Source organism: Ahaetulla prasina, chromosome 8, assembly GCF_028640845.1.
Source record: "Ahaetulla prasina isolate Xishuangbanna chromosome 8, ASM2864084v1, whole genome shotgun sequence".
In the NCBI taxonomy this organism is placed as follows: domain Eukaryota; kingdom Metazoa; phylum Chordata; class Lepidosauria; order Squamata; family Colubridae; genus Ahaetulla; species Ahaetulla prasina.
Genome location: NC_080546.1, coordinates 12787343 through 12813791, shown reverse-complemented (window position 1 = coordinate 12813791; position 26449 = coordinate 12787343). Strand labels below are relative to the sequence as shown.

Below are 26449 nucleotides of genomic sequence, written 5' to 3'. Positions count from 1 at the left end.
ACAGACCCATACTGATAGAGACAAACAACAGATATCTTGTTAAAAGGAAGATACAGATCATCCCTCCGAAACACATGTGGCTGCCAAAAACAGCGAAGATCATAATTATGGAGGAATCTCACTGTTTATTGATTCCATGCTGGAGAATATATATACAACGTCTGCCTCCCTCCCTCCAACGTGGCTAGTCTTTGAAATCCTGAAGGCATCATCTGGCATCAATGTGCTAATCAATCCGTTGAAGTACAGCGAATCTGCATGTTCGAACCGTATTTTCAGACTTTGATGTCGGGTGACATAATTCATACGAACAGCCTGTAGCTGAACTTGGCACCATATGTCCGAGAACCTCCCTATTCATTTCCTGCTTACCCATGGAATCCCTAATGATCATCTTTCCAAATTTCTCGAAAGTATTAAAACGTGCACATTACATTCCGCCTCTGAAACTAAATCACGAGGTACCACTTTCAGAATTGCTTTGCAACGTAAGGATATGCACTTCCCAAATATACTTCCCAAATAAACCGTATGAAGAACGGTTGCAGGAACTGGGTTTGTCTAGTTCAGGGGTCAGCAACCCACAGCTCTGGAGCTGCATGTGGCTCTTTCAATCCCTCTGCTGTGGCTATCTGTCGCTGGTCGGCTCCACAATTGATAGGATTTTCAGTTAGCACAGGTAGAGGAAAAAGGATATCGTGCTAGAAGGAGACTCTGTGGTGGAGGATCCGGACTTCCAGCCAGCAGAGGAAAAAGGATGCTGCACTAGGAGGAGACTATGATGGGGGAACCGGACTTCCGGTCGGCTCTGGAATTGAACAGGGGCTTCAGGTTAGGACATTTGTGGCTCTTTGAGTGTTTAAGGTTGCTGACCCTTGGTCTAGTTTAGGGCAGGGGACTAGGAAGGACTAGGGCAGGGGTGAAATGCTCCGGGTTCGGACCGGCTCGGGCGATCCGGTAGCAATGGCAGCTGCTGGTTCGGAGGACTGGTAGCAAATATCCCTGGCCCCGCCCCCCTGCCTCTGCTGAGCCCCACCATCAGCAAAGGTTTGGTTTTTTTTTTTACTTTTAAAAGAAGGTTTTGCTTCAGCCGAAACATGCCTTTAAAAGTAAAAAAAAGCCTTTGAGGATCCCGCCCCTCAGCTGAAATCGGCAGAGCCTTTAAACTTAAAAAAAAAAGGCTACTCTGGGGATCTCACCTGAGTTCCTCATCAGCAGAACCTTAAAAAACATGATTGCTGATTACTGATCGACCTCATGGCTTTTTCCTAGCCCGAAAGCCCCAGTTTCGCTTTCAGCACCAGACAGAACTAATTTAAACTTAGCTAATCTATTTCATCACTGATGTCTGGCTTTTCTGGCTGAGGAACTCTGGGAATTGAAGTCCACAATAAAATAAAATAATAAAATAAAATATTTGTGCAGCTTTCTGAGATTTGGTGTGTTTCTGTAGTGTTTCACTCTAACTACACAAACACACAAAATCTCAGAAAGCTATATGTGGTATTTTGTGTGTGTGTGTGTGTGTGTGTGTGTGTGTGAGAGAGAGAGAGAGAGAGAGAGAGAGAGAGAGTCAGTTGTGTTGTGTTGTGTGTGTGTAAAGTGTGAAAGTTGGTTTTGGGTACCTCTTATTGTTTTTTATACTTTATTTATTATTTTTATTATTTATTGTTATTGGCCACCCCCACCCGGCCATCTGACCACCAAGCCATGCCCACCAATTAAGCCACGCCCACAGAGCCGGTAGGGAAAATTTTTAGATTTCACCCCTGGACTAGGGGAGACATGATAGCAGTCTTCCAATATCTCAGGGGCTGCCACAAAGAAGAGGGAGTCAAGCTATTCTCCAAAGCACTTGAGGGCAGGACAAGAAGCAATGGTTGGAAACTCATCAAGGAGAGAAACAATCTAGAACTAAGAAGAAACTTCCTGATAGAACAATTAATCAGTGGAACAACTTACCTCTAGAAATTGTGAATGCTCCAACACTGGAAGTTTTTAAGAAGATATTGGATAACCATTTGTCTGAAGTGGTGTAGGGTTTCCTGCCTAAGCAGGGGGTTGGACTAGAAGACCTCCAAGGTCCCTTCCAACTCTGTTATTCTATTCTATTCTATTCTATTAGAATAGAATAGAACAGAACAGAACAGAATAGAATAGAGGGACGCGGTGGCTCAGGGGCTAGGACGTTGAGCTTGTCGTTCGAAAGGTCAGCATCTCAGCAGTTCGAATCCCTAGTGCTGCCGTGTAAAGGGGTGAGCTCCCGTTACTTGTCCCAGCTTCTGCCAACCCAGTAGTTTCGAAAGCACGCAAAAATGCAAGCAGAAAAAATAGGGACCATCTTGGTGGGAAGGGAACAGCGTTCCGTGCGCCTTCAGCGTTGAGTCATGCCGGCCACATGACCACGGAGACGTCTTTGGACAGCGCTGGCTCTTCGGCTTTTAAACGGAGATGAGCACCGCCCCCTAGAGTCGGCAAAGACTAGCACGTATGTGCGAGGGGAACCTTTATCTTTACCTTTAGAGTAGAGTAGGGTAGGGTAGGGTAGGGTAGGGTAGGGTAGGGTAGGGTAGGGTAGGGTAGGGTAGGATAGAATAGAATAGAATAGAATAGAATAGAATAGAATAGAATAGAATAGAATAGAATAGAATAGAATAGAATAGAATAGAATAGAAAATTTTTATTGGCCAAGTTTAATTGGATACACAAGGAATTTGTCTCCAGTGCATAAGCCCTCAGTGTACATACAAACAACAAAATGATAAATCATAAGATACCAAAAGGAGAAGGTAATAGGAAAGATGAGAAGGATAATAGGAATACATCCACACTGCATGAATAAATGAATAGGAATAAGTCAGTGCTGTGAGAATTAGATGTTGAGCAGAGTGATGGCACAAGGGGAAAAAAAACCCTCTCCCTGTGTCTAGTTGGTTTGGCACACAATGCCCCATAGCGCCATCCTGAGGGGACCAGCTGAAACAGTTTGTGTCCAGGATGTGCGGCATCTGAAGGTATTTTCTCAGCTCTCTTTCTGGCTCGTGCAGTATACAGGTCCTCCATGGAAGGCGAGTTGGTTGCAATTGTTTTTTTTTCTGCAGTCCTAACTGTCCACTGAAGTCTGCGTCTGTCCTCACGATAACCAGCACCTTGAATTGAACCTGGAAGCAAACCAGCAACCACTGCAGCTTGCACAACAGTGTTTTGTCTGTGCTCCCCCCGAGTCGGGGCCCCTGCAAGAAAGTGACTCGGAAAGTGAGGGGGAAGGGCCATCAGGACTTACCTCTGGAGCACCGGCTTCCCTGGCTTAACTCCAGGAGCCAGAGGCAGGCCAGGTGGAGGAGATAATGAGGCCTACGTCCCCTGACTCTTCCCCCCCCAGGCTACGCCTCCAGACCTGGCTGATGGCAATCAGGCCTGGCTGGACCCTAGGTTTCGTAGGCAGGAGAGGCAGGAACAACAGAAACAAGGGTGGGGCAGGCCTAGTAAGTGTTGAGACATGGAACCACACCCCACAGGATATAAAAGCAGCAAGGGCTGCTATACCCCTTCATGGCAAGCAAATCAACTGCTTAACCAGAGCTGAAGTACTGTTTGTTCCTGGTTGGCTCATCGGCATCAAGAGAGATAACAGAGACACTTTGCAGACGCTCGGTAGTTTGCTGCCAGAGCTGATAGTTGCCGGCTAATTAAGTCATCGCTCGGACTGAGGCGAGGGGGACAGAACAAACAGCGGGGTTACATGGCCCACCCTAGGAGCAGCTAGGACTGTCTGTGTAGTTACGCTCTGTGCCAGATTTAGCTTCCAAATACTCTTCAAGGATAGCCCCAAGTAGAGTGCATTGCAGTAGTCCAAACGCAAGATGACCAAGATTTAAGTGACCGAGCACAGGGACTCAAGATCCAGGAAAGGATATGACGTAAGTGTAGCAGAACATGAAGCTGCACCAGGCTTTCCAAAGCCACAGCTGCTACCTCCTCTTTGAGCAGGAGTCATGAGTCTAAGAGAACACACAATTTACACACAGGATCTGTCTGGGGCGGTATAATCCCAGAATTAAAGATATTAAACTCCCAGATCTCAAAGCCCACTGCACCCATTATCTACTCAGTCTTGCCAGGATTCTAAATTTAAATGCCATGTTACACGAGGGTGCAGCAACACATGCTCTTTAGACAAAAAACATGATTGCAAGTGAAATATCACAGATCATTTTCTCAGGACTCAACTGAACCTTTGAAAGGGTAAAACATATGCTGGTACATCAAAAATGCTTTTGTTTTTTTGGTGTTCCACCAGGATAATGTCTTATCGCACTGACAAGTCTGCTTGGCAAATAATCAGTCATCGCAATAAATCTGCACGCAGAACCTGTCATTTCAATCTGGTATCCTGCAAATCATCCCTGATCTGAGTAACTAACTGCCAGTCTGAAATTAATTTCACTGATCAGCTCAAGAAATGACCTGCTGTTGGAACTCCCGGCATTAAATTCATATGTTTTATAAAACCGCAGGAACTTTGGAAAGTGATTTCTCCCGATCTGTCACTAAGCGAGACCATTGTTAAGGGAGCCTCGCCCCATCGTACAAACTTTCTTGCCACCAATGTAAAGGGAATTGTTGTGGTCCGCCAGCAGCCTGCGGAGCTGGCAACGGAGTCAGACAGCGATGAGGCTGAGGAAGAACATGGGCCAGTCCTGGAGGCTGGGGAAGGCCCGGATGAGGACTCTGCATTGGAGGCTGAGGTTGGGCCAGGGCCATCGGGGAGTGAGGTGCGGACTCCAGAGCCTCCAGAGCCTGACAATAGTGAGGCAGAGGAATAGGAGGAGCCTGTATCACGATACGCCGTGACTTGTAAAAAAAAAAAAGAAGAGTTGCAATATTCAAATAGAAACATATTTTAAAATGTGCTGAAGGCAGAAAGATTGGAAAAGACGCAGTGCCCGGTGTGAAATCCAGCAGGTTCTGACAGGTTCTGTAGAACCAGTTGTGGAAATTTTGAGCAGTTCGGAGAACCGGTAGCAGAAATTTTGAGTAGTTTGGAGAACCGGCAAATGCCATCTCTGGCTGGCCCCAGAATGGGGTGGGAATGGAGATTTTGCAATATCCTTCCCACAGGAGTGGGGAGGTAATGGGGACTTTGCAGTATCCTTCTCCTGCCACACCCACCAAGACACACCCACCAAGACACACCCGCCCACCAAGACCCGCCCACAGAACCGGTAGTAAAAAAAATTGAATTTCAACACTGTGCGGTGCCCTCCTAATCTTTAGCCAGGAGCTGAAGCTTAGTTTGGGTTTAGTTTGGACTTGGTGAGCGATTTAAACTGGGGAGTTTTTAAAACAATAACAACAATAACAACAAAAGAAAGTTTCCCAAAAGGATTTGCATCTAACTTCCTTGGCAGCTACTGGAATCCACTGGTATACATCCTTGAAATGGGTTTTGAACACCTGCAGCTCTTGGAGTTGCAGTTAAACTGTTTTGGGGAATTGCTCATATGCCATTTCACTCGATTTCCCCTAAGGAGGAAATTAATTTTTCAACTATGTCAGTGGGTGGGTGGGAAGGAGGGAGGGAGGGAGGGAGGGTGGCTCTATTCCATTGCTTTTTCTCTCCCCTGGCATGTTCCCTACCTTTGAAATCCTTGGGAGGGGGGAAGAGGGCAGGTGCATCAATAGAAGAGCTTTTAATCAATTGCAAGCTTGCCCAAAGCATCCCTTCAATTGGAAGTACACCTGTGGTAATAAAATCCTAGGGGAAAATAACTCACTGAATTTGCAAGGAGAGGCTGCTTGGTTACTCAGCCGGCAACCTTTAACCAAAACCATTTGCAAAGGGCATTGCTAAAGAAGAATGCAATGAATGTTTTCCAGGAAATGCAGAGGTCAGTCTCTAACCCCACAGTGCAGGACAATGCAGGTTGTCCTTGCCTTGCAACAGTTCATTTAGTGACCATTCGAAGTTGCAAACAGCACTGAAAAAAGAGGGACTTCTATGACCAGTTTTCATATTTATGACTCTTGCAGCCTCCCCAATGGTCACGCGATCAAAATTCTTGACCGCTTGGCAACGGTCTCAAATTTATGACGGTTGCAGTGTCCCCCCGGGGGGGGGAGGTGTCACGTCCTCAATTATGACTGTCATTAAGTATTGTATCATTAAGTGTTAAATTTGTACCCTATGACTATCATTAAGTGTTGTAAGTGTTGTACCTTGATGAAGGTATCTTTTCTTTTATGTACACCGAGAGCGTATGCACCAAGACAAATTACTTTTGTGTCCAATCACACTTGGCCAATAAAAAAATTCTATTCTATTCTATTCTATTCTATTCTATTCTATTTTGCGACCTTCTTATCAGCCAAGTCAATGGGAAAGGCAGATTCCCTAAACGACCGTGTTACTAACTTTACAACTGCAGTGATTCACTTAACAATGGTGGCAAGAAAAGTCATAAAATGGAGCAAAACTCACTTAAATAGTTCAATTGTATTGTAAGTCGAGGAAAATTGGGGACCCACGGAATCACACTTAAGAGGGTTTTTTTTAAAAAAAAAATCTAGAGTCTGATGCTTTGTTTGACAGCACCTTCACGTTCCAGGATTTTTTTTTATAAAAAATGTAATGTATTACTGTAAGTTTTGGCGGGAGTTTTAGGCGGGAAACATCTCGTTCCTGATTGGTTGCAGCCTCAGGCTGAAGTGTATATAAGGAGAGGTTTTTCTCCAGAGTTTTGCTGGGTCACACGATATTAAAGAGCTGTTGTCACTAACCTGGTCTCCTGCCTCGTCAATACCCGAACTTAACATTGGCGACGAGGATGGGATCTTGAGGCAGAGCACCAGAACAGAGCTGAACTCACTACGAGAATCAAACCCAGCAAGGTGATAGCGAATGCAGCGATGACCGGCTACCCGCCACCCACTCCGTTTGACCCTGCCCAGGAGACATGGGGAATATATATGACCCGTTTGAAAGTTTCCTGGAGGCAAGCGAGCTACAGGAGTCTCCGACAACCGCAAACGGGCTTACTTCATAAGCCACTGTGGGTCCGCAGTCATCGCCGTCGCAGAAGCCCTAGCGGAGCCAACACCGCTACACTCCGTGTCGTGGCAGACCCTTCAGACCCTCCTGAAGAATCACTCGCACCAGCCCGTCCAAATCGTTCGGCAGTGCGAGTTTGGGGCGCAGGCAACAAGAAGGCGAGTCTATCAGCGACTACATGGCAGCCCTGAGACAAGCCTCCAAGCATTGCAGTACCGCGATCTGGACGAAGAGCTGCTGGAACAACTTATACGGGGGTCAGAGACATCCGTTTGAGGAGACGGTTGCTAGCCAAGAGCAACCTGACATTGTAAACGCTCTGGGCGAAGCCAGAGCCCATGAGATGTCCAACCATGCAGCAGACACCTTACAAAGCGACTCACGCCGATGGCGGGCGCAAAGCCGAGCACAGTCCACCACGAAGAAACCTATCGTGAGTCAACCAGCGAAGAGGAGGAAGAAGTCCACTACACGGAAAATCGACAAGGGAAGACCGGAGGAATGCGGAAGTTGCGGGCGACATCAGCGCCAAAGATGTAAGTTCAGGGGCGCCATTTGCGGCGGTGTGAAAGGAAGGGCACCTGGCTCAAGTCTGCGAGCACCCCAACCTTCCGCCGAAAATTCAAATCGGCCAATCAGAGCGGCTCTGAGTCAGAGATGCAAACCCACATTCCGCGAAATTTCAAACCAGCCAATCAGGCGCGAGATCGGCAAGGCGACCAGCGATTGGCCAGGAAAGAAAGAGCGAAGTCAAACCGAATGACTGTTACCATAGACCACGCAGCTACCGCATCGAAGAAAAGATCTTCACAAACCCGACAATTGAAGGCGTACCGTGCCGACTGGAAGTAGACACAGGATCAGCTATCACAATCATGTCCTGGGACACTTTTGTGAAAGCCTTGCCGCACATCGCAAAGCGCAAGCTACAGAAACAACGGCTCCGGGTGCAGGATTACCAGGGCAACCGCATCCCTGTTCGAGGACAACGACCGTCGAGGTCAAGTCTGGACATACGAAAAGACCCTGCCCATCACGTTAGTCGAGGAACCTTGCCAAGCTTGCTGGGGCTAGACTGGTTCAGGCGTTGGGAATGGGGTGACTGGCGTCCACGGAGCGGATGCAACCTGCAAAACGCCCTAATGGAGGAATTCGCAGGCGTGTTCGAGGACAACGACCGTCGAGGTCAAGTCACGGACATACGAAAAGACCCTGCCCATCACGTTAGTCGAGGAACCTTGCCAAGCTTGCTGGGGCTAGACTGGTTCAGGCGTTGGGAATGGGGTGACTGGCGTCCACGGAGCGGATGCAACCTGCAAAACGCCCTAATGGAGGAATTCGCAGGCGTATTCGAGGACCGTTTAGGCAAGTACAAGGGACCCCTATCTCCTTCAATTTAGACCCCCAAATAGCTCCCATTAGGTTAAAGGCAAGGAGGGTTCCTTTTGCACTCAAACCTAAAATCGACAAAGAGTTAGATAAATTAGTCAGCCAGGGGATACTAGTGCCAGTTGACCATGCCAAATGGGAGGCGCCAATCGTCACCCTATAAAACCAGACGGGTCCATAAGAATTTGTGCTGATTACAAGGCTACCTTGAACAAAGCATTGCAAAGGAGCGCCTACCCAGTTCCAGTAGTGCAACACTTATTGCACTCACTAGGGCACGGACAAGTTTTCGCCAAATTAGACTTGGCACAAGCGTACCAACAGCTACCCGTAGATGCTAGCACAGCTGAAGCCCAGACCATTGTAACGCACCGGGTGCCTTTAAGTGCACCCGGTTACAGTTTGGGGTGAGTGTGGCCCAGGGCTATTCAAAATTTGATGGGCGACTCCTACAAGGGTTACCGGAGTCGTGCCCTATTTCGATGATGTGTTGGTATCAGGGAAGATTTAAGAGAACTGGGGAAGCGATTAAGGAAAGTTTTGGCCATTTTAGGTCGGCAGGATTAAAAGTTAAAGCAAGCAAGTGTCAGATAGGGTCGAATCTGTTGAATTTTTGGGCTATAGAATAGACAAAAGGATTCACCCACTGAGAGCAAAGTCAAGGCGATAAAGAGAGCCCCAGCACCCAAAAACAAGACAGAACTCCAGGCTTTCCTGGGTCTGGTAAACTTTTACGCCGTGTTTTTAAAAGACAAGGCAACCGTTGCTGAACCGTTGCATAAATTGCTTGGAAAAACACTGTTTGGTCGTGGGGAAGTCAGAGAATAGGGCATTTGAGGCAGTAAAAGTTTGCTATCAAGCGATAGCCTGTTAATACAATACAACAACAGACTGCCGTTAGTATTGGTTTGTGATCGTCCCCTATGGAGTAGGAGCTGTACTTAGCCACAGACTCCCAAAGCGGCACTGAAGCCCCTATAGCGTTCTATTCACGAGCGATGTCCCGGCTGAGAGAAATTACAGCCAGCTAGATAGGAGGCTCTCGCAATAGTGTCAGGGGTGAAAAATTTCACGAATCGTTTTGGGAGACTTTGAAATTATCACTGACCACAGACCACTATTGGGCTTACTGGCTGGCGACCGCCCAACGCCAGTGGCACTATCACCCGGCTGACCAGATGGACTATCTTTTGGCCGCCTACTCTTACAAACTGCAGCATCGACCTGGAAAGAGCTGGGGCATGCGGACGCACTGAGCAGATGCCCATTGCCGGAAATCGAGGACCCTACTCCGGGCACCCGTTCTACTAATTGACTCTTGGGACTCTGGGCCAGTCACATCGCAGGAAGTGGCTCGGGCCTCCTACCGAGACGTTGTCTTAAGAACTGTAATCGGTTGGGTTCAAAGGGATGGCCCGCTGCGGGCGACCGTTTTAGAGAATTTGTAAAGAAAAGAAGAGTTGCAATATGCAAATAGAAACATATTTCAAAATGTGCTGAAGGCAGAAAGATTGGAAAAGACGCAGTGCCCGGGGTGAAATCCAGCAGGTTCTGTAGAACCAGTTGTGGAAATTTTGAGCAGTTCGGAGAACCGGTAGCAGAAATTTTGAGTAGTTTGGAGAACCGGCAAATGCCATCTCTGGCTGGCCCCAGAGTGGGGTGGGAATGGAGATTTTGCAATATCCTTCCCACAGGAGTGGGGAGGTAATGGGGATTTTGCAGTATCCTTCTCCTGCCACACCCACCAAGACACACCCGCCCACCAAGACCCGCCCACAGGACCGGTAGTAAAAAAAATTGAATTTCAACACTGTGCGGTGCCCTCCTAATCTTTAGCCAGGAGCTGAAGCTTAGTTTGGGTTTAGTTTGGACTTGGTGAGCGATTTAAACTGGGGAGTTTTTAAAACAATAACAACAACAACAACAACAAAAGAAAGTTTCCCAAAAGGATTTGCATCTAACTTCCTTGGCAGCTACTGGAATCCACTGGTATACATCCTTGAAATGGGTTTTGAACACCTGCAGCTCTTGGAGTTGCAGTTAAACTGTTTTGGGGAATTGCTCATATGCCATTCCACTCAATTTCCCCTAAGGAGGAAATTAATTTTTCAACTATGTCAGTGGGTGGGTGGGAGGGAGGGAGGGAGGGTGGCTCTATTCCATTGCTTTTTCTCTCCCCTGGCATGTTCCCTACCTTTGAAATCCTTGGGAGGGGGGAAGGGGGCAGGTGCATCAATAGAAGAGCTTTTAATCAATTGCAAGCTTGCCCAAAGCATCCCTCCAAATGGAAGTACACCTGTGGTAATAAAATCCTAGGGGAAAATAACTCACTGAATTTGCAAGGTGAGGCTGCTTGGTTACTCAGCCGGCAACCTTTAACCAAAACCATTTGCAAAGGGCATTGCTAAAGAAGAATGCAATGAATGTTTTCCAGGAAATGCAGAGGTCAGTCTCTAACCCCACAGTGCAGGACAATGCAGGTTGTCCTTGCCTTGCAACAGTTCATTTAGTGACCATTCGAAGTTGCAAACAGCACTGAAAAAAGAGGGACTTCTATGACCAGTTTTCATATTTATGACTCTTGCAGCCTCCCCAATGGTCACGCGATCAAAATTCTTGACCGCTTGGCAACGGTCTCAAATTTATGACGGTTGCAGTGTCCCCCCGGGGGGGGGGAGGTGTCACGTCCTCAATTATGACTGTCATTAAGTATTGTATCATTAAGTGTTAAATTTGTACCCTATGACTATCATTAAGTGTTGTAAGTGTTGTACCTTGATGAACGTATCTTTTCTTTTATGTACACCGAGAACCAAGACAAATTACTTGTGTGTCCAATCACACTTGGCCAATAAAAAAATTCTATTCTATTCTATTCTATTCTATTCTATTCTATTCTATTCTATTTTGCGACCTTCTTATCAGCCAAGTCAATGGGGGAAGGCAGATTCCCTAAACGACCGTGTTACTAACTTTACAACTGCAGTGATTCACTTAACAATGGTGGCAAGAAAAGTCATAAAATGGAGCAAAACTCACTTAAATAGTTCAATTGTATTGTAAGTCGAGGAAAATTGGGGACCCACGGAATCACACTTAAGAGGGTTTTTTTTAAAAAAAAAAATCTAGAGTCTGATGCTTTGTTTGACAGCACCTTCACGTTCCAGGATTTATTTTTATAAAAATTGTTTATTATTTTAAAGAAAGCTAGTAGGTATTAAAACAGGCATCAGGGGACACCCAAGCCACCACCGATTCAGCCTGGCGATTAAAAGGTACCAAACCAGTTTCAACACCTTTGAGACAAATTGAGCGGGTTCTGGGAGAAATGAAGGACTTCATTATTATTATTTTTTGGTAAAACAAGGCTGTCACAGTAATGCAGAACCAGGTGGGCACGGCTGCAATAACCTGCCTGCGTTTTCATGTTTTGGTTTGCCTGGATAGCCGCAGGTGCTTATTGGAGCAGACAGCTCTGCCATTAAGCACACCTGCCTTGGAGGGAATCTGGAGCTGTACTTCCAGTAACTCATTTGGAAATTGGAAAGATGGATGAGACACGGAGCCATGTGTAAGATCATTGTGCTGGATGGCAAACTTCATTAGCTTGCCATCTCGTATTATAAACCTTGGCGCTCCCCTGGCTTTCCTTGTTTATCTAAACTGAAGGTTTCAGTACCAGCTTTGCGAGCTGTTAAAAACAAGGAAAGGATTATACTTTCCATCAGTACGGTTAGTCCTCGAATTACGACCACAATAGGGCATAACTTGGTAACGTTGAATGGTCACTAAATGAACTGTCGTACGTCGAGAGCTACCGGCGGAATGCAGTAGTGCAGGCTAATTCTGCTCACAGCCAGCAGTTCGAGTCTCACCGGCTCAAGGTTGACTCAGTCTTCCACCTTTCGGAGGTGGGTAAAATGAGGACCCAGATTGTTGGGGGCAAGAGGCTGACTCTGTAAACCACTTAGAGCTGGGGTGTCAAATTGGATTTCATTGAGGGATGCATCAGGGATGAATTTGACCTCCGGGGCCGGGGTGGGCGTGGCCAGCTCAATATCACTCATGTTGGGGATGCCTGTGGTGGACCGAGAGTTCTGCCGGCAAAAACGGGCTCCCAAGCTCCATTTTCGGCTGTGACAGCCTCCTGCAACCCTCTGCCAATGAAAATGGAGCTTGGGAGGGCTGCCGCTGCCCTCCCCAACTCTGTTTTCACTGGCAGAGGGACCGCAGGCCAGTCCTTTGCTGTTTCCAGTGTTGCCCTGCCCGCCAGATCTAAGCAACCCGCGGGCCGCATCCAACCCTCGGGCCTTGAGTTTGACACCCCTGGCTTAGAGAGTGCTGTAAAACACCACAAAGTGGTGTTTTACAATTTAAGTGCTATTGCTAAGTGCCATACTAAATTTTGCATTGGCAGATCCTGCCATTTTACCTCAAAAGAAACAGATCAAAAATTGGTTTGCATTTCGTATTTCACCCTTCATTCTACAGTAACATTGTTGATTAGATTCAAGTGCCATCTGCCTAGGTTTTTCAACCTAGACAGGTTTTGCCATCTGTCTTCTCCCAAACACTCAAGAGTGTTTTTTTTTTTTTTCATTTTCAGTATTTTTACATACGTATTTACAGGAAGACTTTTGCTTTCTAAGCTGTGGAGTAACTTGTTGGAAAGCTATTACACCAACATACACAGGCCTACGCACTGCTCCCATTGCTATTGTTCTTTGCATTGACAAAAGGAAAAAATCTATATTTTTGCAAGACCTATTGAGATAAATTCTTTTATTCCCAAGGCATTTTCTACCAAACCATTCACAACTATAAAGCTGAAGCAGAGAGAGAGAGAGAGAATATTTATTCTTAGCACTGAGAAAGTTGGTTATCGGTGCCCCTTTCCAGGTGAAAAAACATTTGCATTATTGTAACCAATTCACTTGTGCTGACTGAAAAGCTACACAAACACACCTGGGGCTTTCAAAAAGAAAAAAAAGAAAAAAGGACTAATCGTATATTAAGGTAAACATGTTAAGGACAAGAACATTTGAGTAGCTCTCCGTGTGTTATTTAAAGCAAATGGCCTTTTCTGTTCGTTGGATGTATACTGTGTGTAGTGGGGGAGGGGGAGTTAATGTGTGTGAGAATGCTACAAACTGAAGAATGCCCTCAACTATATGACATAAATAACAAAAAAAAGAATATTTTGGATTACTTTCCACTATTTCTTGACAGGGCCAATAAGGCACTTTACCCAGTGGTGGGTTTCAAAAATTTTTTACTACTGGTTCTGTGGGCGTGCCAAGGGAAGGATAATGTAAAATCTCCATTCCCACCTCACTCCAGGGGAAGGATACTGTAAAATCCCCATTCCCACCCCACTCCAGGGGAAGGATACTGTAAAATCTCCATTCCCTCCCCACTCCAGGGGAAGGTTACTGCAAAATCCCCATTTCCTCCCGATCAGCTGGGACTCGGGAGGCAGAGAATAGAAGAGGGCGGGGCCAAATAGAAGTGTTATTTCCCGATTCTCTGAACTACTCAAAATTTCCGCTACCAGTTCTCCAGAACTAGTCAGAACCTCCTGATACCCACCTCTGACTTTACCTTCCTCTGATCACTTTCAGGAAGCTACAGATGAATCTTCAGGAACCAATAACAAGGCAAACATCTGAAGATTTCTTTTGTAGATGTTTCCCCCCCCAAAAAAAATCAAGTGGTTTTTTCTAATTTCCCTGTATCAAGGCTCCTCTACAAACTTTAGGAAATCATGTTAGGAAACTAAATAAACAATATAAATCGTAAAGATACAAGCAGCAAAGTTATAGCTATAAGGAGAAAAGGAGATACGTAATAGGAAGGATAATAATAGTAATACAGCCTTAGTCAATAGTTTGACAGTGTTGAGGAAATTATTTGTTTAGCAGAGTGATGGCGTTCGGGGAAAAACTGTTCGTGTGTCTAGTTGTTCTGGTGTGCAGTGCTCTATATCAGGGATCTCCAACCTTGGCAACTTTAAGCCTAGCGGACTTCAACTCCCAGAATCCACCAGGCTTAAAGTTGCCAAGGTTGGAGACCCCTGCTCTCTAGCATCGTTTTGAGAGTAGGAGTTGAAACAATTTATGTCCAGGATGTGGGGGGGGGGGTGTCTGTAAATATTTTCACTGCCCTTTTTTTGACTCGTGCAGTATACAGGTCCTCAATGGAAGGCAGGTTAGTAGCCATTGTTTCTTGCCGAATTTAAATGATGGAAACAGGTGGGCTTCAAGGTAGCCAAAATCCACCTGTAAAGAACATTTTTGTGTTACAGTAGTTAATCATCAATATGCCATATATATATTACAATCTCCCTCTCTCCCTCACGCACACACATGTGCGAGATGCGTGGCTGGCTCTCCCTGTCACAAGCCTCATGAATCAGCTGCTTATGTCAATATCCTTGCATTTTTCTACCCTGCCTGCAGAACACCTGGATATTCGTGTTGCCGTTTGCCGAGACCCTGGCGCTTGGCGTACTTGCCAAGGACTCTGCCTGGGAAGGCTTGTTGCAAAGGCAAAGAGGTGGGCGACCTTTTTCTGATCCAGCTGGTGACTGATCCTGTGCCAGCCAATTGCCCAGGCGAGGGTTCTTTCAGAACCTCTGATGAGTCTTTATATTTGAGTGATCAGCTGGGGAAGCAAACATCTGAAGCACAACATTGATTTCAAAGTGAGGTCCTGGGCTCTAGGCTTTGGGGACATTCCCTCTCTCCTAAAAAGTCCATTTTGACTCACAGTGACTTGCCTGGGTAAATCCATATAAATTTATTGGCAGTGTTTTGAGAAATGGGTTGTCCTGGCCCAGGGATGAAATTCAGCAGGTTCTGACAGGTTCTGGAGAACCGGTAGCGGAAATTTTGAGTAGTTCGGAGAACTGGCAATACCACCTCTGGCTGGCCCCAGAGTCGGGTGGGAATGGAGATTTTGCAATATCCTTCCCCCAGGAGTGGGGAGGGAATGGGGATTTTGCAGTATCCTTCTCCTGCCATGCCCACCAAACCACAGCACGCCCACCAAGCCATGTCCACAGAACCAGTAGTAAAAAAATTTGAATTCCACCACTGCCCTGGCTGCCTCCTTAAGGCCGGGAAAGGGCTTGGGCCAAAGCCATTCAATTGGTTTCATGCCTAAGGCAGGACTGGAACTCATGGCCCATTGGTTTCTGGCCTTAAACCAATTCAAATAGTGGGGACGAAGTCGATGCATCTTAAAGGTTGAGAAACACTGATATAGGGCTATGCCAGGGGTCGACAACTTTAAACTCTCGAAGAGCCACAAAGGTCTTAACTGGAAGCCCCAGTTCAATTCTGGAGCTGACCAGAAGTCCGATTCCCCCACCATAGAGTCTCCTCCTAGCGCAGCGTCCTTTTTCCTCTGATGACCAGACGTCCGGTTCCCCCCACCATAGAGTCTCGTCCTAGCACGGCGTCCTTTTTCCTCTACCTGTCCTAACCGAAAACCCTATCAAATTGGGGAGCCGACTGGTAACAGGGAGCCGCAGCAGAGAGATGGAAGAGCCGCATGCGGTTCCAGAGCCGCAGGTTGCCGACCCCTGGGCTGTGCATTTCATTTTATTTATATCCCTCCTTTATTATTGATAACCAATTTCATGGCAGCAAACATAAACCATACTCCTTCCTCTTCCTCTTTTCCCCCCACAACAACCCTGTGAGGTGGGTTGGGCTGAGAGAATGTAACTGGCCAAAAGTCACCCAGCTGGTCATAAGTTGATGACTACCTTATCCCTTATAGCAATAGCACTTAGACTTACAGTATATACTGCTTTACAGTGCTTTACAGCCCTCTCTAAGCAGTTTACAGAGTCGGCCTCTTGCCCCCAAAAATCTGGGTCCTCATTTACCCACCTCGGAAGGCTGGAAGGCTGGAAGGCTGAGTCAACCTTGAGCCTGGTGAAAATTGAACTGCCAAATTGCAGGCAGCTGGCAGTCAGCAGAAGTAGCCTGCAGTACTGCATTCTAACCACTGCGCCACCATAGCTGATGGGAAAAATTTGTTTGGTGCTCATCATTTTTGGTACAGGAACCAGTTAAGGATGAGTACCCAGATACCATTGTAGCAATGAGGCAACTTGTCTCCTGTGAAACATTTTACCAATTCTGCGCAACCCCAATAAGACCAAGGAGCTTATAGTGTGGACTATAGAAAGAATAGATCAGACACTCAGCCCTCGGTTATCAATGGAAACCGAGTGGAGCAAGTAGCCAGTTTTAAGTTTCTGGGTGTTATCATAAAAGAGGACCTGACCTGGGGCGCTCACATTGCAGCACTGCTCAAAAGGGCCCAGCAGAGATTATACTACCTGAGACTTCTCAGGAAACAACAACTAAATGAAAAACTGCTGGTGACCTTCTACCGCTGCACCATAGAGAGTATTTTAACTTACTGCATCTTTTTATGGTTTGCCAATTGCACAGTGGCAGATAGGATAGCACTCCAGAGGGTCAACATCATTGCCCAGCCCCAGAGGATCATTGGTTGCCCTCTCCCCTCTTCGGAAGAGCTTTATAGCTCCCAATGCCTTAAGAAAATTCAAAACATTCCTAAAGATCCATCTCATCCTGGGCACCTTTTTTTTTTTTTTTGAACTATTACCATCTGGCAGACGGTACAGGTCAATAAAGACAAGGACAAATAAGCTGAAAAACAGCTTCTATCCCAGGGCAGTCACTATACTGAATTCTACTTTATGGTGCAATATTAATGCAATATCAGGGGGTTTTCAATTCAATTGTACAGAATGTGAAGGATGTGTGTTTGTGCTTTATTTTTATGGTTATAATATACACTGAAGATGGCATTTAATTTCGTTGTACAAGGTGCAATGACAATAAAGTAAATTAACCTTCTAACTTTCAGTCCAGCATTCTTGTTGCAAGAAACTAGCAAATGAACTCCAATGGCTAATCCAGGATTAGAAGACATAGAAACCAGCAACTGCCAGATTCATCTCTTAAAAGCGAGTTTAACACCAAAAGAAAAGAAAAGAAATCCTCAAACTGCGAGCTCATATGGAAGAATATTCCTCGACAGCTGAGAATTTGCAACTTTCTCTCTCATTATCTTCCAAAAAAGCATATGAAAGGCACAGAGGTCATTGGTCGATTATGCAAAGCTGGGAATAGAGAAAAAGCGAACCCTGTTTTGCTCCAACCTGTTTCACTTTAAATTTGACAGCCAATGGGACACCATATGTCTGACAGCTGTCTAAGCAAAGTAAGACTTCCAAAAAGAAAAAGAAAGAAAGAAAAAAGTTAGAGGAATACAAATCCCCCAACACGGGGATCTGGATTTGCAAGATGGGTGGTTAGCAGGAAAAAAACAGCAATGTGTCAAATATCCATTCAGAAGTCCATGGCTGATTCTAACTAAGGTACAATTATCCCTTGACTAGCTGGCTACCTAGTGCACGCATGCAAAGAGCTGGCAGAAAGCAAGAGAAGCTGACAGGGCAAGCCACCAGAATGTAAACTGACAGCAAACCCCACTGCTTACTAGCACTGATGATGTTACCTAGTTGAGTAATAAAACGTCGGCAAGAAAACCACCAAGCTCACAGAGCACCAAGGACCCCTCAAATTCTGCCTCTCTTTGTCAACCTGCAGAGACAGTTACAAAGTTGGAACAAGAATTTTAGTGTACAATTCTACATGTGTGTAGAGGAAATCACTGATTACACCAATAAACTCGCTGCTGTTATTTCTAAGACAAGTAATAGAATTCTCCTTTAGGTCTTCCACTGGTAGATAGGTGGTCCTCGACTTACAACAGTGCATTTAGTGAACATTCAAAGTTACAACGGCACTGAAAAAAAGTGACTTACGACTGTTTTTCAAACTTACAACCCACTGCAGCATCCCCACGGTTACACAATCACAATTCAGACCTTTGGCAACTGACGCAACTGATTTATGACGGTTGCAGTGTCCCAGGGGTCGTGTGATCCCCTTTTGCGACCTTCGGATAAAAGCGAAGTCCCTTGGAACGCCAGATTCACTTAACAACCATGTTACTGACTGAACAACTGCAGTGATTCACTTAACAACTCTGGCAAGAAAGGTCATAAAATGGGAGTGACCGTCTCGCTTAGCAACAGAAATTTTGGGCTCAATTGTGTTCATAACCTCTAAAATTATTGGATTCTTTTAACCTTAGAATGAGGGAAAGGTTTCCGTTCTTTTCTTCAGCCCAGAAACTAGTTTGCTCGATTCCCAAGCTAGGTGATTTTTCTGAATGAGAGGTACATTTTATTTTGGGAATGTAAACAGTCGTCCTTTAGGGCGAATGAAGAAAGGAACTGACAGTGGCCAATATTCATGGAAAGAGGCAAACCACACATTGTGTCACTTCAGGGGCAAGGATGTTGCCCCGGGTGTCCAGTAGAGAAATATGGTCAGATTCCTGGCCTGCAGCTGGAAGGCCAAAAAGAGGAAAGACCCCCCAACATCATCCCTGCAGACATATTCACAGGCAGTCTTCCTCACAGAGAGCATTTTCCTTTTATGCAGAACCTTCAGCCTGTTGATGGACTTTCAGAAATGGAAATAAATAGCTGAAAGCCTCTAGCTAAATACCGTATTTTTTGGATTATATAAGATGCACTTTTTTGTCTCCCAAAAGGGGGTGAAAATGTCTGTGCGTCTTATGGACTGAATATTGCCGAAGCCCCGCCCACCCACCAGCCATTTCTTGGCCTCTGCATGCCCTGTTTTGGGGGCTTTTTTTGGCCTTCATCAGGCCTTTCTTTTTTCAGCCCATTTTTGGGGCTCTTTTTAGCCCATTTGGGGGGCTTCTTTCAGCCTGTTTTTGAGGCTTTTTGGCCCATTTTTGAGGCTTTTTTCAGCCCATTTCTGAGGCTTTTGTCAGCCTGATTTTGAGGCTTTTTTCAACCTGTTTTCAAGGGGTTTTTTTGGCCTGTTTTTTTGGCTTTTTTGGCCCATTTTTCAGCTTTTTTCAGCCCGTTTTTTCGGCCCATTTTTTCGGCCTCTTTTTTTGGCCTGTTTTCAAGGCTTTTTTTCTAGTGGTGGGATTTAGCCAGTTCGCACCCCTTCAGGAGAACCAGTTGTTAACTTTCTGAGCAGTTTGGCAAACTGGTTGTTGGAAGAAATCATTAAAAATCAGAAAACTGGTTGTTAAATTACTTGAACCCAACCACTGCTTTTTTCTGCCCGTTTTCAAGGCTTTTTTCGGCCTGTTTTCGAGGCTTTTTGGCCCATTTTGAGGCTTTTCAGCCCATTTCTGAGGCTTTTGTCAGCCTGATTTTGAGGCTTTTTTCAACCTGTTTTCAAGGGGTTTTTTTGGCCTGTTTTTTTGGCTTTTTTGGCCCATTTTTCAGCTTTTTTCAGCCCGTTTTTTCGGCCCATTTTTTCGGCCTGATTTTTCAGAAAAAACCGAAAATGGGGCACGTGGAGGCCAAAAACTTTTTTTTGGTAGTTTTCCTCTTCTAAATTTAGGTGTGTCTTATAGGTGCTTCTCATAGTCCGAAAAATATGGTACATGCATTAGGATTTAGGGAAAAATATGGTACATGCATTTATTTAAGACAGCTTTCTCTAATCAGGTGCTCCTTAAATTAACCGATCTTTAACTCCCATAATATCCAATAAGCACGACTGGAAAATCCACTCCAACCCAGCAAGAAAATCATGGTTGGGGAAAGCTTCTTCGAATTCTTCTAGAAGACTTCATGACGCCCTCTCTTCAGCTTTAACCCGGGGGCGGGGGGTCTTCCAAACTTGGCAACTTTTAAGACTTGTGTCTATGGAGGTTCTCAGTCATGGTTGTCCAAAATGTGCTTTTTCCAAAAGGTCAACTGGACTTTGTTGTTTTCCTTGAAGAACCGAAGAAGCTTCTTGGATGAGAAGCGAAACATTTTCAAGGAAAAAACAAAGTCCAGTTGCCTTTTGAAAAAGCACCTTTGGGTTTAAGATTTGTAGGCTTCAACTCCCAGAATTCCTCAGGCTGAGGAATTCTGGGAGTTGAAGTCCACAAGTCTTAAAGTTACCAAGTTTGGAGCCCCCCCTGCTTTAAAGGATAGATTTACTGCTCCTCAATTACCCTTCTTCACATCTTCTGAGATGGTCCATTAGAACCAAGTGGTCACTTACTTCTGCTGTTGTCTCTCCGAGATCCTGGATGCTTCGGCAGCTAATTTCCTGGCGATGAAATCTTCCCTTTTCAAGACTTCTCCACTTCCTCGAAAACCCAGCTCTACCAATTGGCGGGCCATTTCTTCATTCTGGAGAAGCAAATGAGAATTCAGGTGAACCAGTACATTCCAACAACTCTCTAACTCTCTACTAACTTTACAGTAAAATTTTCATTTCACATCTTTTCTTTTATGCACACTGAGAGCATATGCACCAAGAAAAATTCCTTGGCCACACTTGGCCAAAAAAGAATTCTGTTCTATTCTATTCTATTCTATTCTAGTCTATTCTAGTCTAGTCTAGTCTAGTCTAGTCTAGTCTAGTCTAGTCTAGTCTAGTCTAGTCTAGTCTAGTCTAGTCTAGTCTACTCTAATCTAGCCTAGTCTAGTCTAGTCTAGTCTATTTTGACAGAAGAATTTACTTGGATGAGTAACAAAACTCATTTAATAAACTTTGCTCCAGTTGCCACGGATTTAACCTTTTTAGAAATGAGGTGAACCAATAGAACGCCAGGACTTTAATATTTACACACTAGCAGAGTTAGTCAAAGTTGTTTTATGACTTCTTGCTGCATTTGCTCAGTGAATCCCTGTGGTTATTAAATGAGTAACCTGGTTATTAAGTGAATCTGGCTTCCCCATTGACTTTGCTTATCAGAAGGTTACAAAAGGGGGATTTATGACTGCAAGCGTCATAAATGTGAGCCAGTTGTCATGCATCTGAATGTAAATCACATGACCGGGGGGGGATGCTGCAACGGTCGTAAGTGTGAAAAACAATCGTAAGTCACTTTTTTCAATGTTGTTGTAACTTCGAATGGTCACTAAGCGAACTGTTGTAAGTCAAGGACTACCTGCATTAATAGGGGTGTTTGTTTTCCTCCGCAACTCCATAAAGTATGATGTCTACATCAGATAACAATACCACTATTATGAGCCATGGTAGCACAGTGGTTAGAATGCAGTACTGCAGGCTACTTCTGCTGACTGCCGGCCGCCAGCAGTTCGATCCTGACCAGCTCAAGGTTGACTCAGCCTTCCATCCTTCCGAGGTCAGTAAAATGAGGACCCAGATTGTTGAAGGCAATATGCTGAGTCTGTAAAACCACTTAGAGAGGGCTCAAAAGCATTGGAAGTGGTATCTAAGTCTAATTGCTATTGCTATTGCTATGATGGCCGATATATAGCAGAGAAGAATAAATGGAAAGAAAAGGGAAATGGGGAATCTAAGACAGAAGCTTGCTGTAGACATCAGCAAAGGAATAAGGCTCTCGGGTCCTTTGCATCAAATACCCATTTCTGCAATCAGAAAAAGTGGACTTGATGGGAAAACTCTTACAAAACTGCTGTGTTAAAGATGCCACAGCTCTCTACCACATCTACTCTACCTTTCTGCCTGGAAAGAATTAGCGGCACCATTTTAAACAAAAGTGAAATAATATTTCCACCTAGTGGCAAACCTGAAGAACTGCAGTCCAATTTCATGGGTGTACATCCATTTAAGAGGTTCCGGAAAAGGTTGAGAATAGAATAGAGTAGAATAGAATTTTTTTATTGGCCAAGTGTGATTGGACACACAAGGAATTTGTCTTGGTGCATATGCTCTCAGTGTACATAAAAGAAGAAGAGAAAAGATACCTTCATCAAGGTACAACATTTACAACACAAATGATGGTCATAGGGTACAAATTTAACACTTAATGATACAACACTTAATGATAATCATAGGGTACAAATAAGCAATCAGGAACCGCAGCCGCAGGTTTCAAGGAAAAAGCCTTTTTACAAGACATACCCCAACTTCTAAAGGACATTATGGAAAACAGTGGCCTGCCTTTTCTCAAAGGAGTTCAGTAAGTCCAAGCTGGTTATTGCAGGAGAAAGCTACAAGCCATCATCAGAGGTTGAATCATCATCATCTGTCAGAGATGCTTTAGAGATGCTGTTGCACTGAGCACGGGGGTTGAGCTAGATGACCTTTAAGGTCTCTTCAAAGTGTATTGGCCTTCCTTAATCCCCTAGAATTAAACACATGCAGCTTCAACATCAACAATCACCAGGGGAGACGTGGTTGGGAAAAAGAAAGGCCCACCCATCCTGTCTACTTTTTAGCATATTTCTCAGGATCACAAATAGAACAACCAAGCCATTATGGGTAGTCCTCAATCTATGACCATCATTGAGCCCAACATTTCCACTGCTAAGCAAGATGGATTGTTAAGTGAGTTTTGCCCCATTTGGCAACTTTTCTTGTCACAGTTGTTTCATGTATCACTTTGAAGTTGTAAAGTTAAGTAACACGGTTGTTCCGATCACTTAACTTCCTTAGTAAATTGTCGTTCTATCTACGCAATACACCTCAGCAACAATGTCGACAAGGTCATTCTACGAGATTCTCGTTTTAAGATGGCATCCAATACGACCCACCTTGGTGGGATATTGGATCGTTATATATTTTCGGAGTGAAGACCTTTTAGGGGGATGTATGTGAAAGACTGAGGGTTGGCGTTAAGGCAAGGGTGGGATTCAGCTGGTTCAGACCGGGTCAGGCGAACCGGATGCTAATTTTACATCCGATTTGCCGAACCGGTAACTGCAAGGACTGGCTGGCCCCGCCCATCCCACCCCTCCCAGGAGTTTCCACATGGCCCTTTTGGATGCCAGGTAAGTACAGCATCCACATGGAGGCAAAAAAGAAAAAAGAAGAAGGAAGAAGAGAAAAGAAGAAGGAGGAGAGCGGAGGAGGAGGAGGAGGAGGAATGGTGGAAAATATCTGTAGCTCCAGTGGAGGATGAGGAGGAGGGGGAAAGTTCATTCTCCGAGCTTGTGGGCTGGTTTCCAAACATTTCATTACCAGGCTAGATAACATCTTCAGGGGAGTTTAGGGGATGGTGGTGTTCCTGTTTATAAGGGTTTCAGGTGTGGGTGTATCAAAGTGAGGGTCTCGTGATGGATCAGGTGTGAGTCATAGATGGGTCTTGTGATAAGGAGGTTACCTCAGGTCAGGGGTCATTGGGAGAGGTGAACGGCTCTCTGATTGGCCGTGAGGTCGATTTGGATTCTGCGGGTTTTCGTAGGCTGGTTGTACTGTAGATCAATGTGCCTGTTGATGAGGTTACTTGTGGAGTGCCAGGTTTTGACGAACTCACGAGCGTGGCAGGTGGTAGCGTAGCCAATTATTTTTGCGTTGCTCCAGTCGAACTAGTGCTGTTTGGTGTTGGTGTGGGAAGAGATTAAGGATTTGGGATGAACGCGTTTGACTGCCAGACAAGTATTCGTGGATCCTGGTTTTCAATTGACGTGATGTTTGTCACACCTGAAGCCCTTATAAACAAAACACTGACAGTGACATCCCCTAAACTCAGCTGAAGATGTTACCTACAGTAGTGGCCAAAGTTGTGGAAACTTTCTGGGAAAAGTATATTGTGTAAAACTAGCGAATTCCACTTTTTTTCTTCTTCTTTTTTTTGGAGTAGTACCATACAGAATAGAATAGAATAGAGTTTTTATTGGCCAAGTGTGATTGGACACACAAGGAATTTGTCTTTGGTGCATACGCTCTCAATGTACATAAAAGAAAAGATCATCAAGAATTCTAAGGTGCAACACTTAATGATAGTCATAGGGTACAAATAAGCAATCAGGAAACAATATCAATATAAATCGTAAGGATACAAGCAACAAAGTTACAGTCATACAGTCATAAGTGGAAAGAGACGGGTGATGGGAACAATGAGAAGATTAATAGTAGTGCAGACTTAGTAAATAGTTTGATAGTGTTGAGGGAATGATTTGTTTAGCAGAGTGATGGCGTTCGAGAAGAGACTGTTCTTGTGTCTAGTTGTTCTGGTGTGCAGTGCTTTGTAGCGTTGTTTTGAGGGTAAAAGTTGAAATAGTTTATGTCCAGGATGTGAGGGGTCTGTATATCAATGGAAAAATAATTTAATCAAGAATGTAATGCAATCACTTTTATGAAGGATTTGCTATTAGAATAGCAGTTACAGTATAAAGAAGAAAAGTGAAACACATAGAAAAAATGAGATATATAAAAATTATCACGTCAGTTAATACTTAGTTGAGTAACCTTTAGCATGAATTACGGCCTTACAACGTCTTCCCATGGAGTGAACCAAGTCTTTTAATTCTGCAGCTGCTATAATGTGAAACCATGATTGAAGGATTGCTTCTATTAACTGGGTGTTATTGCTGGGTCGCTTCTGACTAGCAAGTTTCTTTAGTCGGTTCCATAGATTTTCAATTGGTTGAAAGTCTGGGCTATTCCCAGGCCATTCCAGCAGTGGAATAGGATTATCTTGAAACTCCAAAAAAAAAAAAAAAAGTCATTAGCCATCAAACCTCAAAAATACACTTTTCCCAAAAGGTTTCCACAATTTTGGCCACTACTGTAGCCTGGTAACAAAACGTTCAGGAAACCAACCCACAAGCTCGGAGAACCAACCTTCACCCTCAAGGAGGAAGAGTGGCCAGAGCAGACCTAAGCAGCCAATGGAAGCTGAGCCAGGAAGCTTTGACCATAAATGTATGATGTCCAGCTTTCTCACTGAAGCACTGTGCAGGTAGTCCTCACAGTTACAACAGTTCATTTAGTGACCGTTCAAAGTGACAATGGCACTGAAAAAAGTGACATCACCATTGCTCACACTTCAGATTCCGTGTTACTAAACAACTGCAGTGATTCGCTTAGCAAGTGTGGCAGGAAAGGTTGTAAAATTTTGGCCTCAATTGTAGAGGTGTGTGAGTGTTTGTTTGTTTGTTTGTTTGTTTGTTTGTCAACAAATACAAGAAAACAAGTAACAGAGTAGACACAGCCATGGACACATGAAACATTTTTGGCACAAATAAAAGGATATAAGCAGGCAAAACATAGCCATAAACACATAGAATGATTACATATAATTGGGGACAGTAGGACAGGGACGGTAGGCACGCTGGTGCGCTTATGCACGCCCCCTTAGGGACCTCTTAAGAAACATGAAAGGTCCACGGTAGACAGTTTAAGGTAAAAGATATGAGGATTAGTAAGACTAACAACAGGATCAGGTAGAGCGTTCCAGACATTTACTACTCTATTGCAGAAGTCATATTTCCTACAATTAAGATTAGAGTGAATTACATTGAGTTTAAATCTATTGATGGCCCTTGTGTTATTACAGCTGAAATTAAAATACTCATTTACAGGTAGAACGTTTTGGTAAATAATCTTATGGACTAAGCATAGATCGGAACGTAGACAGCATTGTTCGAGGCTTTCTAGACTTAAGATTTCAATCCTGGTGGGATAGGGAATTTTATTTCGAGCAGAAGATTGGAGAACTCTCCTAGTAAAATACCTCTGGACCCTCTCTAATGTAATGATGTCTGAAATACAGTGAGGGTTCCAGGCAGATGACCTATTCAAGGATAGGTCTGGCAAAGGTTTTATATGCCCTAGTTTGGAGTACAGCATAACCAGAGAGAAAACTTCGTAAAATAAGATTGATAAAGCCTTTTTTTTTTTTTTTTTGCAACTAGTTCTACTTTTAGGGCAAAGGCAAAATGGAGAGGTTGGTCACAATCAAGCATGTTTCCAGTTGGGAAAGAAAGCTATTTTTATTTTATTATTATTTATTCGATTTTTATACCACCCTTCTCCCGAAGGACTCAGGGCGGTGTACAGCCAAAAGTGAAAACAGACAATACAATATACAATTAAAATACAAATTAAAAAGCTTATTTTATAATTGGCCTAAAAAACTTTAAAATATATAAAACTAAAACCCCTTAAAATTAATAATAGAAAATTTAAAATC

The 26449-nt window shown here is 44.5% G+C and overlaps 1 protein-coding gene across 1 annotated transcript in view; it reads right to left on the bottom strand.

Moving 5' to 3' along the window:
- Window positions 1-26449, bottom strand: part of CFAP299 (cilia and flagella associated protein 299) — a 349756-nt gene that overhangs the window by 322195 nt on the left and 1112 nt on the right. The window contains exon 2 of the mRNA XM_058193437.1: window positions 20599-20729. Coding sequence (XP_058049420.1) covers window positions 20599-20729 — 131 coding nt within the window. The remainder of the gene's footprint in view (window positions 1-20598; window positions 20730-26449) is intronic.